Genomic DNA, 19,439 nt, shown 5'->3' with positions numbered 1-19,439 from the left:
TGCACTCTGTGTGCGTGATTTGGTGATATAGCCTACTTGATAATGTCAGATCGCACATCATTACTTACAACAACACTTACCATGTTATCGCAGACGATATACTGTATCGCACACCCCAGACTCGACTTGAGTGAAAATGAATCATCCGCGGTTGTGCACGCACTTGTTTGCACAAACCTGCTTTCCTGCAGTCCGTGTTCTTCTGACTTCTGACCATTTTGTAGTAAGTAACGAATATGCTTCGGGGAAATATATCGGAGTAAAAGTATACATTTTAATTAGGAAATGTAGTGGAGTAAAAGTAAAAGTTGGCTGAAATATAAAAACTCAAGTAAAGTACAGATACTCCCAATATATGCTTAAGTACTGTAACGAAGTATTATTACTTCGTTACATTACACCACTGCTACTGCAAATGACTACTGACTAATCTTAACCTTACCTCTAAATTAAAACGCTTAATTTTTAGAAAATAAATACATAACTATATCAATATATAATTTTCATTAAATTCATAGTTTTAGTTAACCATTTATTTTTTATTTATTTATGTGTTGTTTCTAAAATAAAAACTTTATGGTAACACTTTCTATGAAGCCCATATTTACAATACATAAGGGTACATATAAGGGTATTCTTAAGGCATTATAATGAATACATAATGTATTATAAAAAAAACTTATAATGTGTTATATCATCTTATAAATAATCATAACAATAATTATAATACATTATAATGCTTACGCATTTGTGGTTATAACATTTAAGAGTATGATTATTTATAACACACAACACCATATTAAATCTACTTTTACATTTATAATGGACTATATATCTTGACATTGTTTATTTAAGATCTGCACAGTATCTTACTGCATCTTGTAAGTGGTTAGGTGTGGAGTGTTATTTGAGTGTTCCCTGTGAGGCTAATATTCATTTTGATGTGAGCTAGTAAAATATTTCAACTTAAAAAAATGCAATGTTTATATGTTAGGTTACATTTTATTTTGATGGTCCCCTTAGTCTATTGACTATAAGCAACTTTGCAACTACGTCAACTAACTCTCAGAGTATTAGTAGGCTTAGGTTAAGGTTAGGGTAGGTAGAATGTTGACGTACTTGCAAAGTTACTTATAGTGAGTTTGTCTGTTGGGGACAGCTGTCTAAAGGGTACCATCAAAAGAATCAAACTGATATTACAATAAAAAGAGTTCAAAGCAAATGTGTCATATTACACATTCATCTGATCTGATATCTGATCTTATGGCTGTTTGAGAAAAAAAATATTACTATTATTATTACTATACTTATAAGTGGTCTTTGATTGCTTTAAGTAGCATAAGAAAAATGGCAAGATATGAGACTTATAATACATTATAACTATGAGAAATATAATCCACTGTAACTTAAGTGGGTACAACGTTCACTGTGTGTTAAAAATCATCATACTCTTAAAAGCTATAACCACAAATAAGTAAATATTATAATACATTAAAACTGTTCTTATGAATATACGTAAGATGATATAACATATTATAAGTTTTTTTTATAATGCATTATGCATTCATTATAATGCCTTAAGAATACCCTTATAATGTATTATAAATATGGACTTCATAGAAAGTGTTACCAAATTTATTTATTAACTATTATGTATTTTATTTTTCTAAAAGGCTTCCATCATGTTCAAATTACACCTGCATATTGTGGGGTTTTGCCCAAGTTTCCAAGTAACGTTCTATTGCACTTTGCCAAATGTAAATTTAGATTTTCCAAGTTGAATGGAAAGCAGGAAAAGTGCTCATATTGGTGATATAATATTAGTTTGAATTTATTTGATCAAAAATACAATAAAAACAGTAATATGGTGAAATTTTATTATAATTTAAAATAAGTGTTTTCTATTTGAATATATTTTAAAATATAATTTATTCCTGTGATGCAAAGCTGAATTTTCAGGATCATTGGTCTTCAGTGTCACATGATCCTTCAGAAATCTATTATGAAATCAGAATTCTAATATGATGATATAGTGCCCAAGAAACTGGGGTATTTTTTGAGTAAATGACTTTGGGTAATGTCACTTTTGATCAATTTAATGCATCCTCAATGAATAAAGGTATTGATTTCTTTCAAAAAAACTGACCCCAAACTTAGTACGGTAATGCACATGTGTTTTTTATTTATTTAGATATACAGTATGTTTTATGGATATGGATGTACAGTAAATACGTGTGTGTGTGTGTGTTTTGTCTGCAGTACCTTCATCATCGAAAAGCAGCCTCCTCAGGTGCTGAAAACACAAACTAAATTTGCGGCAACAGTGCGTTTGCTGGTAGGTGGCAAACTGAACGTGCACATGAACCCACCGCAGGTCAAAGCCACCATCATCAGCGAACAACAGGCCAAGGCCCTGCTCAAGAATGAAAACACCAGAAAGTGAGCAGAAACACAACACATTGTATTTAGTAACTCCTCTGGGTGTTGTTGATGACTCACTGTGAACTGGCCTAATGAAAGTGAAAGTGACGTGACATGTGGCCAAGTATGGTGACCCATACTTGGAATTAGTGCTCTGCATTTAACCCATCCAAAGTGCACACACACAGCAGTGAACACACACACACCGTGAACACACACCCGGAGCGTGTGCGCCACTAATAACCTAATGCGCCCGGAGCTGCTAAAACAAAGCATGTTTCACCAGAAGCCCCCTGATACATCATCCTACTGTACATTTACTAACGCACAATTTTTATGCACAAACCCAATTTTGACCTGAATTTGTCATTTAATGAACCTAGATCTTGGTTAAAATGTCATTTATTCTCCATTTTTTTGTACGACTATATGCAGAATAATATTTTCTGTATTTGTATGTATGTGTCTGTCTAACAGTGACAGCAGTGGTGAGATCTTGAATAACAACTGTGTGATGGAGTACCACCAGACCACAGGCACTCTCAGTGCACACTTTAGAAACATGGTGAGTGCAGTGTGGCCGTCTAAAGTCTGACTTTAGAGAAAACTCCTATAAGATGAGTGTGTGAACTTGACTGAAGGGGTTTCTAAGTACACTGTCAGCCACCATTTAAGTTCATTCATAATTTACTCTGTACCTGCTTAGAGAACAGAGCTCTATTCTCGAGTATGCATTAACAATGAATTCAGTTAAGCAACACATGACCCTGTAAAGCCTGTCATATAAATCAGTACTCATAAAAATAGAACAGCTTATTGAACCTTTAGATAGATATGATATAATAGGCTGTACAGAGTATCAATTTATGAACAAAATATCAAACCAAGTAGTATCTGAGCACTAATGTTTCTTTTAAGAAAATCATTACATTTCTGTGCATTTATCAACCAGAAAGTCTCCAAATAATCCTGCCTTAATTTGTGCAGTATATTATATTTTATAATTAAAATTAAGTCCAAATTAAAAATGACTTGTGAAATATTTCACTTCAAAAGTGCTTATGCTTTTTTTTTAAACTTTATTTATAATGAACACTTGGTTAGATAATTTATCTAATTTTACAGTCCTATTTTTTTTATGCAGTGAATGACATTTGTAAATGTTGCTTGAGTACTTTTTTGGGGGTGTTTTATGTGATAGTGACTAGTGATAAATAAATGTAACTGCTTATAAAGTACATATATATTTTTCTCTATTCTTTCTCATGTGTCCTGTAGTCTCTGAAGCGGATCAGGCGTTCAGACCGTCGAGGGGCGGAGTCTGTTACAGAGGAGAAGTTTACCATTTTGTTTGAATCACAGTTCAGTGTTGGGGGAAATGAGCTGGTATTTCAGGTTAAGGTGAGCAAATCACCATTAGTAAATGTTATCTGTCAGGAACCACTTAAAGCAATGCAGCAAAATTATAACAGTTCAATTTCAACGATCCATGCATTAATGACTGTGTACAATTAGGACCAGTGTTACATTTCAGTTCATTCAGTCAAAATTGATTTTGCAGTAAAAAGCAAACAATTATGGTTTTTATATTAGTGCTGTACATTACTGTTCAGTGTTTGGTGTAGTACAATTTAAAATAACTCGTATATTTTAAAATGCCATTTATTTCTGTGATTCTAAAGCTGAATTTTCAGCATCATTACTCCATTCTTCAGTGTCACATGTGGGATAATGCATTTGCTGAACCGGTGAGTTACTGAAACATCAGTGCATCTTTTGGGTGGAAGGTGTAGAGGTTAAAGTTCAGGCCATCATTACTGTGCCCTTGAGCAAAAGTACTTAATACCAGGTCAGTTGTGCCTGCAATAAGATCATGAGGCCATTGTATAGCGATATCACATGAAAGTCATGGAAACAATTTCCAAGGTCATGTGGCAATAAATAAAGGTCCTATAACTTAACTATGTTAAACATCACAAAGTCCGGCCCTGCCTTGACAACACGCAAGACTCATTCTCCCAACCATACATAATGTAATTTCTCTCCCACTCACCAGGATCTCAAACTCCCCTCAACAAACCTGTCAAGTTTCATAGCGTGGGTGTTGATTGGATGGCTGGTGGCATATGACTCATATCCCTTTACTCTACATACTCTACCCTTATTCTCTTTAAAGGAACAGTGCATCCATAAATTTAAATCCTGTCATTACTCACCCTCACGTCATTTCAAACCAGTACTTTTTTCTACCCTGGAACACAAATGGAGAAGTGAGAGAATAACAATAAAAGCATTATAAAAGTAGTCCATAGAAGTCCATACAGGATTTGCAGGGTTTGTGTAAAATATCAGATCATCATGAGTTAGCAATATGGTTTTCATCAAGGCAGCAGTATACAGAATATGTTAGATATTTATGCAAATCAAGCAGGATGTGACGAGTGAAGGAGTTGATGTAATATATCCCTCTACGCTGTTGCTTTCCTAAAAAGACAACCTTAAAACCAAAGTGATTGTGACCCACTGAGAACCTGCCTAATGAGACACTTTCTAAGTGTAAAAGGTTAAAAAAGAATGTATGATAATATACTAATTTTCTTGATCTCTCTCAGGGACGGGTGCCTTTTATTGTGCCCGACAAGGTGTTGTGGCCGCAGTTGTGTGAGGCTCTGAATATGAAGTACAAGGCAGAGGTGCAATCAAATCGAGGTCTGAATGAGGAGAATCTCGTCTTTCTCGCTCAGAAAGCCTTCAGCAGTTCCAGCGTCAACCCAGAGGACTACCGCAACATGACCATGACCTGGTCGCAGTTTAACAGGGTAAATACACTACTCACACTCAACCACTGTACTGAACTAAATGACTGTGTTTAGCAGGTCAAAACTCCTCTGTACAATCTATTTGCTATTTGACCCCCATAAACCAACAGTCAATTAGTTTTTAGGATGTTTTGTCCACTTATTTTAGTGTTTTCTTTGACTAGATAGTCCTTTATACACAAACACACACTACTGTTCAAAAGTTTTGGGTGAGATTTTTGTTTATGAAAGAAGTCTCACCAAGGCTGCATTTATTTGATCAAAAATACAGTAAGACAGTAATATTGTGAAGTAGTTTTACATTTTAAAATAGCTGTTTTCTATTTTAATATGTTTTAAAATATAATTTATTCCTGTGATGGCAGTAAAGCTGAATTTTCAGCATCTAATATGCTGATTTGCTGCTGAAGAAACATTTCTTATTATTATCAATATTGAAAACATTTGTTCTGCTTATTATTGTGTGCGTTCTTCAGTTTGGAACAACATGAGGGTGAGTAATTAATGGTTTTGTTGTTGGGTGAACTATCCCTTTAATGTGTCCTTCAAAATATCTTGAAAGACATAGTTTTCAATGTTGAAACATAAATAGGCAAAGTAACTGCCAATACTGGATTTGAAATGTAAGTTACGGTTTTAAAATAAAATATCAGTCATAATGACACATTCCATGCTGTCGCAAATGCATTCAGTTGCACTCGGTATTGAATATAATTAGTTTTGTACTTCAGTATTACTCATAAAATCGTGGTTTTAACAGCTGTACATGAGCTTTGATTAAGCTGAAACCAGTATGGCCTATTATTTTGTAAAAATTCTGACCGTGACTGTGACCTGCTGTTTGTTACCCAAAAGCACCACCGTTATCGAGCGACGTTCTAACAGATGGTTTAATCCCAAACTAGTGTCTCCTCGTTCTGACTTTGTTTTCTTTATTTTAAGTGGCAATCCATCAACCTGGGGCAGAATGTTAGCTGATCTGATCAACATTGCTTCTCGTCCATTGCAATAGTTAATGGTTATTCAGGAAGTGAGGTTTGATCTGAGAGCTTTTGATGTGCAGGCAGGCAGGCCTAAGGCTGTGGCTGCCTTTGAAACGGCCTTTTGCTGATCTGCTACATTGAGCGGGCAGTGTTCCCAACGAAGGCCTTTGGAATTCAGGCATCGTTTGTGTTTATGGCTTTGTTTATTTAGTCACTGATACAATACTCACATATGCACACAATTGCACAAATACAAAGTTATCTTGAAAACATGCTAATGATTTGATGCTTTCATACAGTGGGGTGCAAAAGTCCGTGAACACATGTGGAAATGCATGTGGAAATTTGCATTAAACACAAGATGAATTGATTACAATTTATGATCAGCTTTGATATGATTAAATAATTATACTTTTATAGGAACAATTTGAGTCAAAAGTTAAATAGAAAAGTATATATGAATTATACAGTATATGAACTTGCTGATTCTCAAAATAAAAAAATTTAATCGATTTTGTTTCATAATTGATGAACTTTGCAACACTGACACTGTTATTGAAATAAATCAAATAAATAAATACAGAACTAAATAGCTGAATTTAGTTCAGTGAATTGAAATTATAACTGCTTTACAACTGAAATCATTTTTTTTTTCAAAACTGATTAGTTTTGCAGCATTAAGACTCTTAGTTTCCTGCTTTTCTCTGTATTGTATACAATACTATGTAAATAAATGTGACTTGACTATTTATTTCCATGTCTAAATTAAATTCTAAATTCCGAATTTGAACCCGATTGTACATGTTCAAGAGACATCCGTGTGTTTGTGATCTGCCATGCTAACTGTTGAAACGGTCAGGACATAGGATATTGTGTTCTAAGAAATAGAGTGATTAAAGTGAAAGAGATGAAGATGAATGCTTCCTGTCTTCACTCCTAAGTAATGTGACTTTGCTTGTGAATCACTGATTAAAAACAGAATGAACATGAGGCAGTGGATCATGCTCTCGTTCAGGCAGTCATGCCTGTGTTTCTTAAGCCCCGAATGTTCCCTTTACCCCCACACGCGTCTAGCTGTTTACTGTCTGATTCATGTCAACTCCATGTCCATTTCCAATGAATGCATCACTTGCGAGGAACACGTACCAGGAATTCAGCAAATTGTTTTTTTCATACTTTCATGCTTTATTTTCCATAACTGTTAAAACGTCTGTGAGGAAACAAACTTTAAACATGCTTTGATGATGTTTGACTAAGACGTGCTACTAAGGCTTATTTAACACTTTCTTTACACACACTGTATAAAAAGTTAATCTATTTAGGTAAATATTGTAAGTGAACTTAAGGGGATGAAGAAATGGACAATTCTCTGATTATTTACTCACCCTCATGTTGTTCCAAACTTGTGTTTCACTTTTCTGTGCAACATGAAGATATGAGAAGAATATTGCTAACCAAACTGTTATGGTGACCACTGACTTTCTTTATATGGAGAAAAAAAAACATTTCTCAAAGTATCTTAATATATTATTATTATTATATAATAATATATATAAAGTATAAATGATGACTATTATAAACTATCCCATAAAAATGTTGCATTATCATATTATACATCCCTAATCTAAACTTAACAACTACCTTAGTAACTATTAATAAGCAGCAAATTAGATGGAAATGCATGTGGAAATTTGCATTAAACACAAGATGAATTGATTACAATTTATGATCAGCTTTGATATGATTAAATTATTATACTTTTATAGGAACAATTTGAGTCAAAAGTTAAATAGAAAAGTATATATGAATTATACAGTATATGAACTTGCTGATTCTCAAAATAAATTTTTTTTATCGATTTTGTTTCATAATTGATGAACTTTGCAACACTGACACTGTTATTGAAATAAATCAAATAAATAAATACAGAACTAAATAGCTGAATTTAGTTCAGTGAATTGAAATTATAACTGCTTTACAACTGAAATCATTTTTTTTTTCAAAACTGATTAGTTTTGCAGCATTAAGACTCTTAACACACACTACTGTTCAAAAGTTTTGGGTGAGATTTTTGTTTATGAAAGAAGTCTCACCAAGGCTGCATTTATTTGATCAAAAATACAGTAAGACAGTAATATTGTGAAGTAGTTTTACATTTTAAAATAGCTGTTTTCTATTTTAATATGTTTTAAAATATAATTTATTCCTGTGATGGCAGTAAAGCTGAATTTTCAGCATCTAATATGCTGATTTGCTGCTGAAGAAACATTTCTTATTATTATCAATATTGAAAACATTTGTTCTGCTTATTATTGTGTGCGTTCTTCAGTTTGGAACAACATGAGGGTGAGTAATTAATGGTTTTGTTGTTGGGTGAACTATCCCTTTAATGTGTCCTTCAAAATATCTTGAAAGACATAGTTTTCAATGTTGAAACATAAATAGGCAAAGTAACTGCCAATACTGGATTTGAAATGTAAGTTACGGTTTTAAAATAAAATATCAGTCATAATGACACATTCCATGCTGTCGCAAATGCATTCAGTTGCACTCGGTATTGAATATAATTAGTTTTGTACTTCAGTATTACTCATAAAATCGTGGTTTTAACAGCTGTACATGAGCTTTGATTAAGCTGAAACCAGTATGGCCTATTATTTTGTAAAAATTCTGACCGTGACTGTGACCTGCTGTTTGTTACCCAAAAGCACCACCGTTATCGAGCGACGTTCTAACAGATGGTTTAATCCCAAACTAGTGTCTCCTCGTTCTGACTTTGTTTTCTTTATTTTAAGTGGCAATCCATCAACCTGGGGCAGAATGTTAGCTGATCTGATCAACATTGCTTCTCGTCCATTGCAATAGTTAATGGTTATTCAGGAAGTGAGGTTTGATCTGAGAGCTTTTGATGTGCAGGCAGGCAGGCCTAAGGCTGTGGCTGCCTTTGAAACGGCCTTTTGCTGATCTGCTACATTGAGCGGGCAGTGTTCCCAACGAAGGCCTTTGGAATTCAGGCATCGTTTGTGTTTATGGCTTTGTTTATTTAGTCACTGATACAATACTCACATATGCACACAATTGCACAAATACAAAGTTATCTTGAAAACATGCTAATGATTTGATGCTTTCATACAGTGGGGTGCAAAAGTCCGTGAACACATGTGGAAATGCATGTGGAAATTTGCATTAAACACAAGATGAATTGATTACAATTTATGATCAGCTTTGATATGATTAAATTATTATACTTTTATAGGAACAATTTGAGTCAAAAGTTAAATAGAAAAGTATATATGAATTATACAGTATATGAACTTGCTGATTCTCAAAATAAAAAAATTTAATCGATTTTGTTTCATAATTGATGAACTTTGCAACACTGACACTGTTATTGAAATAAATCAAATAAATAAATACAGAACTAAATAGCTGAATTTAGTTCAGTGAATTGAAATTATAACTGCTTTACAACTGAAATCATTTTTTTTTTCAAAACTGATTAGTTTTGCAGCATTAAGACTCTTAGTTTCCTGCTTTTCTCTGTATTGTATACAATACTATGTAAATAAATGTGACTTGACTATTTATTTCCATGTCTAAATTAAATTCTAAATTCCGAATTTGAACCCGATTGTACATGTTCAAGAGACATCCGTGTGTTTGTGATCTGCCATGCTAACTGTTGAAACGGTCAGGACATAGGATATTGTGTTCTAAGAAATAGAGTGATTAAAGTGAAAGAGATGAAGATGAATGCTTCCTGTCTTCACTCCTAAGTAATGTGACTTTGCTTGTGAATCACTGATTAAAAACAGAATGAACATGAGGCAGTGGATCATGCTCTCGTTCAGGCAGTCATGCCTGTGTTTCTTAAGCCCCGAATGTTCCCTTTACCCCCACACGCGTCTAGCTGTTTACTGTCTGATTCATGTCAACTCCATGTCCATTTCCAATGAATGCATCACTTGCGAGGAACACGTACCAGGAATTCAGCAAATTGTTTTTTTCATACTTTCATGCTTTATTTTCCATAACTGTTAAAACGTCTGTGAGGAAACAAACTTTAAACATGCTTTGATGATGTTTGACTAAGACGTGCTACTAAGGCTTATTTAACACTTTCTTTACACACACTGTATAAAAAGTTAATCTATTTAGGTAAATATTGTAAGTGAACTTAAGGGGATGAAGAAATGGACAATTCTCTGATTATTTACTCACCCTCATGTTGTTCCAAACTTGTGTTTCACTTTTCTGTGCAACATGAAGATATGAGAAGAATATTGCTAACCAAACTGTTATGGTGACCACTGACTTTCTTTATATGGAGAAAAAAAAACATTTCTCAAAGTATCTTAATATATTATTATTATTATATAATAATATATATAAAGTATAAATGATGACTATTATAAACTATCCCATAAAAATGTTGCATTATCATATTATACATCCCTAATCTAAACTTAACAACTACCTTAGTAACTATTAATAAGCAGCAAATTAGATGTTTATTGAGGTAAAAGTCATAGTTAATGGTTTGTTAATAGCGAGAATTGGACCTTAAAATAAAGTGTGACTGTATCAGCTCTATACAAAGTGTTCCCTTTTTATATCACATTTCTCAAGTTACTAAATATGACAACAAAATCAGCAATAGCAATGTTGTAGTTAACAGGTTAGCTCTTGAATGTCAGAGATGTGAAGACCTGTACTGAGAGGTCAGAAAAACACACAGAGACAGTGTGTGTGTGTGTGTGTACTTACTCTGGCACTACTTGTTTGATCTGTGGTTTGACGTATCCGTCCACAGCTTTAGCTGGAGAGGAGGGATAAAGTTGTAAATGTAAATTAAGCCATATAATTTTTTTATGCCCTTGTCAGTGCCTACTGGGAAAAGGTCTAAATGAACTGAACCACATAAAAAAAATAACTTTATTTAAAAATAAAAGTTTTTATTAGTATTTTGTAATAGAAAAGCTGCATTGAGATGGTTCAGTTTTGTTTCTATTGTACTGTATGTTTTTAGAACTTACAGAATACAAATTTAGGTAAATCTTTGGTTGTTGTTGTTTTTTTTTCCAGCATCATTTATTTAGCATCATTATATTTACTGTGCATGTTAGTCTTTTAAACCTGATTTGTTTGTTGTCATTGTAGGAGAGTTTACCAGGCAGGAACTTCACTTTTTGGCAGTGGTTTGATGGTGTGATGGAGCTTACTAAAAAACACCTGAAGCCTCACTGGAATGATGGGTAAGACCTGACCTCAGTGAGAACACAAACAAATGGAAACATCACACTCCTACAGATTTAATGTTAAAGATAAAAATTCATCCATGTGTAAAAGCTAAAAAAAAATCACTTTGTTGCTGCTCAGTCATTGAACGAACAGAAAGAAATAGAGTAAGAGACGTTGCTCCTGTCTGCCCTCACATAACAATGACATCTCTCACTTTCAGCTGAGAGCGCTGCCGTTTATGCCGCATGACCCAGCAGGGGGAATCTCACAAAGAAATGACAGTGACGTTTGTTCGTATGTGACTTTAAATGGAAAATGCACTTAATTAACAGACAAGAAAAATGTAACATTTATTTATTTCTGAAAAGAAATTGGGTCAAAAATCATGGACACTTCTGATAGTTTTGGTCAATTTCACCTGGCCACTCTGCTGGAAAATGTTAGACATAATGAATTGCATTCTTAAATCTGGTTGAGTGGTATAAAATGGGTATCTTCATTATGAAGTGTTCCTTTGCCATGGCAACTGGCTGATTGAGAGATAGTGCTGGTTAAGACTATACATTAAGGCATTAAACCATGGATGGATTAACACAGGAGTAAGATCAGAGAGACCTCTTGCGGCTTTGATAAGATCTAGCTCTCTTTAGTTTTTTTGCTTATCTTTTTCTCATTCAACCCCCAGTTTATCAATATCTTGTAATCCTTTGTATACAAATCATGATGAAACTGAACAGTACACAGAAGATAACAGTTTCTCTGTTTTTGTGAGTGTAAACATCCTTTAATGAATTCATGTTTGTGTTCGTGTGCTTGTATGTTTCAGGGCGATTCTTGGCTTTGTGAATAAACAGCAAGCTCAGGACATGCTGATGTCCAAACCCAACGGAACCTTCCTGTTGCGCTTCAGTGACTCGGAAATTGGCGGCATCACTATAGCCTGGGTAGCAGAGAACCCTAACAAAGCAGGTAGAACCATTGCTTGGCTCCTTCACTGCCATTCCTTAACACAAACCTGAGGTAGTTGAACTATATAATGTTAATGTATAATAGGGACATTTTATACATGGTATTTCAAAACAAATCATTTACAGTGGCTTTAAAGGGGTCATATGATGTTGCTAAAAAGAACATTATTTTGTGTATTTGGTGTAATGAAATGTGTTTATGTGGTTTAAAGTTAAAAAAACACATTATTTTCCACATACTGTACATTATTGTTTCTCCTCTATGCCCCGCCTTTCTGAAATACGTCGATTTTTACAAAGCTCATCGGTCTGAAAAGCGAGGTGTGCTCTGATTGGCCAGCTGTCGAGTGCCGTCGTGTCCTCTTTTGGAAGACCAAACAAAGTATTTTCGCTTTCACAACGAAACACACAGCGCCTTCACAACATGTCGGTGGCGGCAACTATACTACAACGAGAATAAAAGTCACGCCTTCTTTCTTTGTGTGAACATTTGGGCGGCATTATGCAAATCTTCCCACATCGTGACGTAGACATGTGGGGGCGTGTTTAAACGAGCCGTTTTAGGTAGGCGTGGCTGACTCTGAACTTTTATAAAGAATATCTCTTTGGATTTGAGACTTTAGTCTTTGCAACTTTACAGATCTTCTTTATGCACCAAGTAACACTTCAAAGAGAAAGGAAAAATTGAAATCGCATCATATGACCCCTTTAAATGCTCTTAAAACTAGTTGAAAACTTCTGTGTGTATTTGTTTTCTTCATAGGAGAAAGGATGGTGTGGAACCTCATGCCATACACAACCAAAGACTTCTCTATCCGCTCCTTGGCGGATCGCATCAGCGACCTGAATCATCTCCTGTTCCTCTATCCTGACCGGCCCAAAGACGAGGTCTTCTCCAAATACTACACCCCTCCGCTGTGTAAGCTTGATCTCTAATTATCTACATATTATTCATCTTTTTTGACATTATATACACACACACACAAACTATCATTCAAAGGTTTTGGGGTCAGTATTTTTATTTATTTTTTTTGTGACAGTAAAGATAATTGTAATGTTATGAAAGATTTTTGTTTCAAGTATGTTAAAAATGTCTAAAAGCATATTTTATTCATCAAAGAACCATGAAAATCACAGTTTCCACAAAAATATTAAGCAGCACAGCTGTTTTCAAAATGAATAAAAAGGTGATATTTTGAGTACACATATCAGAATGATTTCTGAAGGATCATGTGACACTGAAGACTGGGGTAATGATGCTGAAAATTCAGCTTTGCATCACAGGAATTAATTACATTTTATAATATATTAAAACAGAAAACAGTTATTTTAAATTGTAAAAATATCATAAAATATTGCTGTTTTTACTGTATTTTTGATCAAATAAATGCAGTCTTGGTGAGCATTGACATATTTCAAAAACTGAAAATTTTTTTGCAAGCCCAAACTTTTGAATGGTAGTGTATGTATTTATTTATTAAAATATTAAAATATTTATAAAAAATGATTTATATGCACAAATATTACATTAAAGGAGTTTTGAAATCTAAGAGAATTAAGAGAGTTAAAAGTTTCGAAATGATTTACTTAAAAGAACAATATGAACCGATTCATGAAAATGAATTAAACTTACTGTCTACTTTGAAATCAGGGACACTGTAAAACATCTTGTTTTTGCACCTGTATACTCACAAGGAAGGAATGTGAAAGTAGTATAACGACACCATCCTTAGGAAAATAATTGTCGTATTAAAAGCACATTAAAATCATCACAGTATGCACAATGTTGCTTATTTTTTTATAGCGTGTAAAAATCATTATATGTACATTGCTAGCCTGTGTGTGTTTATGTCCTTGTGTTTAAATGAGAGTGTAACACTCTGGCTAATCTAGCATGTTTGTGTTTGTCTGTGTGTGTTCTCATTCACACACAGTGTGAGCCAGTGTTATGTTATGGTTTAGGAATAATCTGTTTATCTTTCCCTCCTCTCCAGCTAAAGCTGTGGACGGATACGTCAAACCACAGATCAAACAAGTAGTGCCAGAGTAAGTACACACACACACACACACACACACACTTCTGTCTCTTGTGTGTTTTTTTCTGACCTCTCAGTACAGGTCTTCACATCTCTGACATTCAAAAGCTAACTTGTTAACTCCAAGCGGTAAACCTAATTGCACACTAGCATATTAGCGCTGGCCTGGCTCTGTGGGCAGTTAATGGTTGCCATGGATACTTGAGACTCTCGTTCCACTCCTCAGCATATACTTAGCTTTGTTACCCTCATTAGCAGCATTATTTATCCATAGGTGGACGACCCCATTGGTCTTGTTAGTGAGCCTTCCACTTCGGTCAAACTCAGCAGGGAGTCGTACACCATCAGACTCAGATAATTCTGTTCTTCTCATCAGCGTTCTGAGGGAGCGATTATCAATTTAGCTCTTCATTTTGAGGGTTAGCAAGAGCTCTGACCGCTAGCACCTGCTAGAGTGTGTAGAGTAGTAACAAGCTGTGAACTAGAGCTGAACAGAATGAATGAGCTTTTGTTAGTTATTTTTGAAGCTTTCTGACATTTTATTGAGGGAGAGAGAATAGAAGAATGACAGGAACTGTTACGGGAAGCTGTATCAATTAATATATATCAGACTGGATTCAAACTCATTACTCAATATTAGATGAAAAATGTATACTTAAAACCTTATAAATGTAAAAAAAAAAAAAAGAATGAAATAAAATGTTGAAGTCGAAAGACTAAAATTACTCAAATTAAATTTAACAAATAAAATAAATAATAATTAAAACTAAATATTAAAAAAAAACTAATCAAAATGACAAAAGTATAATATAAAAATGAAAAATATAAAAATAAAAGCTATTTAAAAATAAGATTAAATATTGTAACAGAATATAAATAATACTAAAATAACACTGATGATGTTAAATTTAAACTATTTATGTGTGCGTCTGTGTTCATGCAGGTTTACAACACCTAACCCCGACCCTGCAGCAAACCCCACCTACATGGACCATGCAGCATCTCCAGCTGTCAGTCAACCACATGCTTATGGACTCTATCCTCCCATGTGAGTGTTTCTGTCTGCCTGTATGTTTCTGCATCAGGGTTGTTATTAACTAAAACCAAAACTAATCAAAATAATTTTCGTTAATTGAAATAAAATGAAATAGAAATATTAGAAAATTAGAAATGCTGCTTTGGCAAATAACACAAATAAAATAAGTTGAAGTAGTAATATTTCAAAAATTTAAATGTAAAAAAAAAAATTAAAGCTACATATAAAAATGACAAAAAGCACAACATTTTTATTAAGTAATTTGAATATGATTCCCAGTATATGTGTCACGCTACGGTGGAATGAAACGCACGAGGAAGATGATGAGCAATGCAAACAGTCTTTAATAAATCCACACGAGGGTAAATCCAGGACAGAACAGGCAGGAGCACACGTAGGGACGTAGTAGACCGGACAGGTGGTGGTGAAGCCCGAGGCGGAGACGGAGAGCCGAAGATCCAGGGTGACGGGGAGGATCCGGAGGGCCAAGGCGGAGCAGATGGCTCCGGCGACCGAGGCGGAGGCAGGGATCTGGAAGGCTGCGGTGGAGCCGGAGCCGGAGCGACAGAGGACCGAGGTGGAGCCGGAGGGAAGGAGGAGCCTGACGGAGCAGGAGGGACGGACGGACGAGGTGTAGCCGTAGGAGTGGAGTCCCGAGGTGGCGGATGGTCGACGACAGACCAAGGCTGAGCTGGAGGGAGCTAGGAGCCATGGTGGAGCCGCTGGGTCGAAGGGCCGAGGTGGAGTCTGGGACTCAGAGGCTGGAGGCGGAGACAAAGGATCCTCCAGCCACGACGCCGATGGAGACTGGCAGACCCGCGGCGATCCCACCGCACGGATGGTGTGTGCTGCCCACACACACCATAAGGCCACTTCCAGCACCGTGAGCCCCAGCGGTAGGGGAACGACCACCGTGGTCATTATAGTACAGGCAGATAGTTCAAGGCAGACAAATATTTCCAGACTGACAGACAGTTCAAATACGAACTCCAGGTTGATTCAGGACAGACAGAAGATTCAATCACAACCTCCGTGGTCGTGACGGGACAGACAGATGGTGATGGCGGGAGAAGACAAGGCATATCCTCTGAGCGCAACCTCAGCTCACCCCTAGCGGTGGGCGGGGCAATCCTCCGTGCCCTCGCTCCCTACTGACACTCCCACCGTTGCGTGTCTAACAGTCGGCACGCACACCTGGACTGACGTCGATTGAGGCTATGGCTCTGAGGCGATCCTCAGCTCTGTCGCTCTCCTCGGCTCGTCGGTCGCAGCAGGCTCTGGCTCTCCATCAGCGGTGGGCTCATACTGTAGCTCCGCGAAGCAGGGTGGTGGTAGGCTGGGCTCTGGGTCGACCATAATAACACAAAAGAAAAACTTTACAAACAAAAACAAAACGCAGGGAAACACGCCACGTTACTTTCACTTCTAGGTCCGGTCTTCTTTCACACTACAGTAGAATGAAAAGCACAAGGAAGATGATAAGCAATGCAAACTGTCTTTAATAAATCCACACAAGGGTAAATCCAGGACAGAACAGGCAGGAGCACACGTAGGGATGTAGTAGACCGGACAAACACAGACTGCACAGACTAGGACTTAAATACATGGGATGACGAGGACAATTAATAAGACACACCTGAACCAAATGACACAATCAAACATGAGGGAAAACTAGGTCACGGAGCACATGAGGGATGAAAACACAACAAAAACAGTCCAGGGGTGTGACAATATGTTTATCACTTTTTTACCATGCTTAAAGGGATAGTTCACCCAAAAATCAATCTGTCAATAATTACTCATCCTCATGACGTTCTAAACGCGTAAGACCTTATTTAGATATTAAATTAAGATTATTAAATCTGAGAGCTTTCTGACCCTGCATAGACAGCAATGCAACTGACATGTTCAAGGCCCAGAAAGGTAGTAAGGGCATTGTTAAAATAGTCCATGTGACATCAGTGGTTCAACTGTAATTTTACAAAGCAGGTATTTCTTTGCTCACAAAAAGTATTCTCGTAGCTTCGTAAATTACGGTTGAACCCCTGATGTCACATGGACTATTTTAACAATATCCTTACTACCTTTCTGGGCCTTGAACATGTCAGTTGCATTGCTGTCTATGGAGAGTCAGAGAGTTCTCGTATTTCATTCAAAATATCTTAATTTGTGTTCTGAAGATGAATGAAGGTCTTACAACGACATGAGTGTGAGTAATTAATGACAGAATTTTCATTTTTAAGTACACTATCCCTTTAAATCAATTCTGCAGTTTTCTCCTTCAAATAAGCATAGAAAATATATGTTGATTTCACTGTATATATAATAACAGCTTTTATAGTAAATAACCTTCTAAAATGTGCTGTATATACTATGGAATTGATGTAATTGGATATGAATTATCAAGATTATTGTTTTCAAACTACTCAATGTAACTCGATCTCTCTCTCAGTGGAGACCCTATGTTGGACGCTGATGGCGATTTCGATCTGGACGACACAATGGATGTAGCGAGGCATGTAGAGGAACTGCTCCGTCGACCAATGGAGGGCCAGTGGAGCGGCCATCAGTCATGACCTCTTGACCTGTGACTTCTCTCCCTAAACAATGTTTTTTTTTTTTAAATACATTTTTCTCCTTCTACTCTTAGTGTATTTTCCCCATTTGTTTCTCAGTGTGGGTCTTCTCGACTTCTTTTTCTCTATCATCACACCTCTTTCTCTTTCCCCCATCCCTTGTTTCTGTAGAAGAGAAAGGAGCTAATGGAAGAAGAAAAACATACTATGAGCCTTCCTCTAATTAAATACCACCAAACAGTATTGTAGAATAAAAGAGAGAGAGATGCATGTTATCTATTTTCATTTGTGCATGAGGTGTTTTTTTTTTTTTTTTTTTTTATGACTTTTCGCAGAACGAATCTGTGAAACCCTTAAGCCGAGATGTACTACTGTAAGGAACATTTTTATGTTTTTCAAACTGTTTTATGGTTGTCATTTTATTTCCAGGGTGTTCAGATATCTACTGCATCTGAAGTAAATGCATATTATCCTTTGCACTCTTAAACGAATGCTTTCTTGCAGACTATGACATTATTGTTACTATATGGTGATTGCAATGTAACGCTTCTGTACACTAAAGAGTGTTTAGGTTGCAAGGCTGTTAACATTCGGTGCTTCTACATCTACGTCTGTGTTTAATCTGAACCTTGAACACAAGTTACATCCGCATCCAAACCAGCAGCACACGACCTGTCACTCACATCACCGAGACTGAGGCACACATGAGAAACACACATGCGCCCGCTCGCATCCGTCCCGCGTAAAGCGATGGAAACACATGGGGTAGAGAGAGGTCCGCTGAGCGTCTGGGCTCACGCTACACTACACAGGCCGTCTCTCGCTCTCTTCTGTCTCTCTCCAGTGCAACAGGTGATGACCTCATCTGTTCTCACGCTTTCCTCTCGGAACAAAACAAGAGAACCCGTCGTCATGGTTACACATGCTGCCCCTCGTATTCCCTTAACTGGCCATTCTATAGGTTCGCATTTCTGCATGTTACCGACCTGCATCTTTGTTTGTCTCGTACTCTGCATACTCTGCCTTGGCCACTCAGGACATTGACGTACAGTTGATGTAAAATACAAATAATAGTAATAATAAAATATAAATCAAAATGACACAATTAAAAGAAAGTACCTATATCCAATATATATGAAATGTTATTTTTTGTTAACATATTTCTATTTTATTACTGTAGGGCGCTAGATGGCTCCAGCCCTCTGTGTAGTGCAAAATGGCATTTTACGGTGTCTGATTGTTGGTAGAAGCCCTGATGTTGTGATCTGAAATCAGTACTCAAACGGCACAAAGGGTTCGGTCGCTGCCACCTCTGTAGTTTCACTTCAGATCTCAGCTGAGCTTTCGCATGGAAGAAAA

The 19,439-nt window shown here is 36.2% G+C and overlaps 1 protein-coding gene across 1 annotated transcript in view; it reads left to right on the top strand.

Annotated features, from left to right (window-relative positions):
- Nucleotides 1–19,172, top strand: part of LOC107690298 (signal transducer and activator of transcription 5B-like) — a 92,621-nt gene extending 73,449 nt beyond the window's left edge. The window contains exons 10-20 of the mRNA XM_016488594.1: nucleotides 2,260–2,439; nucleotides 2,899–2,986; nucleotides 3,700–3,906; nucleotides 4,143–4,169; nucleotides 5,034–5,240; nucleotides 11,384–11,478; nucleotides 12,291–12,433; nucleotides 13,196–13,351; nucleotides 14,427–14,478; nucleotides 15,412–15,516; nucleotides 17,957–19,172. Coding sequence (XP_016344080.1) covers nucleotides 2,260–2,439; nucleotides 2,899–2,986; nucleotides 3,700–3,906; nucleotides 4,143–4,169; nucleotides 5,034–5,240; nucleotides 11,384–11,478; nucleotides 12,291–12,433; nucleotides 13,196–13,351; nucleotides 14,427–14,478; nucleotides 15,412–15,516; nucleotides 17,957–18,080 — 1,384 coding nt within the window. The 3' untranslated portion in view covers nucleotides 18,081–19,172. The remainder of the gene's footprint in view (nucleotides 1–2,259; nucleotides 2,440–2,898; nucleotides 2,987–3,699; nucleotides 3,907–4,142; nucleotides 4,170–5,033; nucleotides 5,241–11,383; nucleotides 11,479–12,290; nucleotides 12,434–13,195; nucleotides 13,352–14,426; nucleotides 14,479–15,411; nucleotides 15,517–17,956) is intronic.
- The last annotated feature ends 267 nt before the right edge of the window (nucleotides 19,173–19,439 follow it).

The sequence above is a fragment of the Sinocyclocheilus anshuiensis genome, unplaced genomic scaffold (assembly GCF_001515605.1).
Source record: "Sinocyclocheilus anshuiensis isolate Anshui unplaced genomic scaffold, SAMN03320099.WGS_v1.1 scaffold461, whole genome shotgun sequence".
Taxonomy (NCBI): domain Eukaryota; kingdom Metazoa; phylum Chordata; class Actinopteri; order Cypriniformes; family Cyprinidae; genus Sinocyclocheilus; species Sinocyclocheilus anshuiensis.
This window is presented reverse-complemented; position numbering and strand designations above follow the sequence as displayed.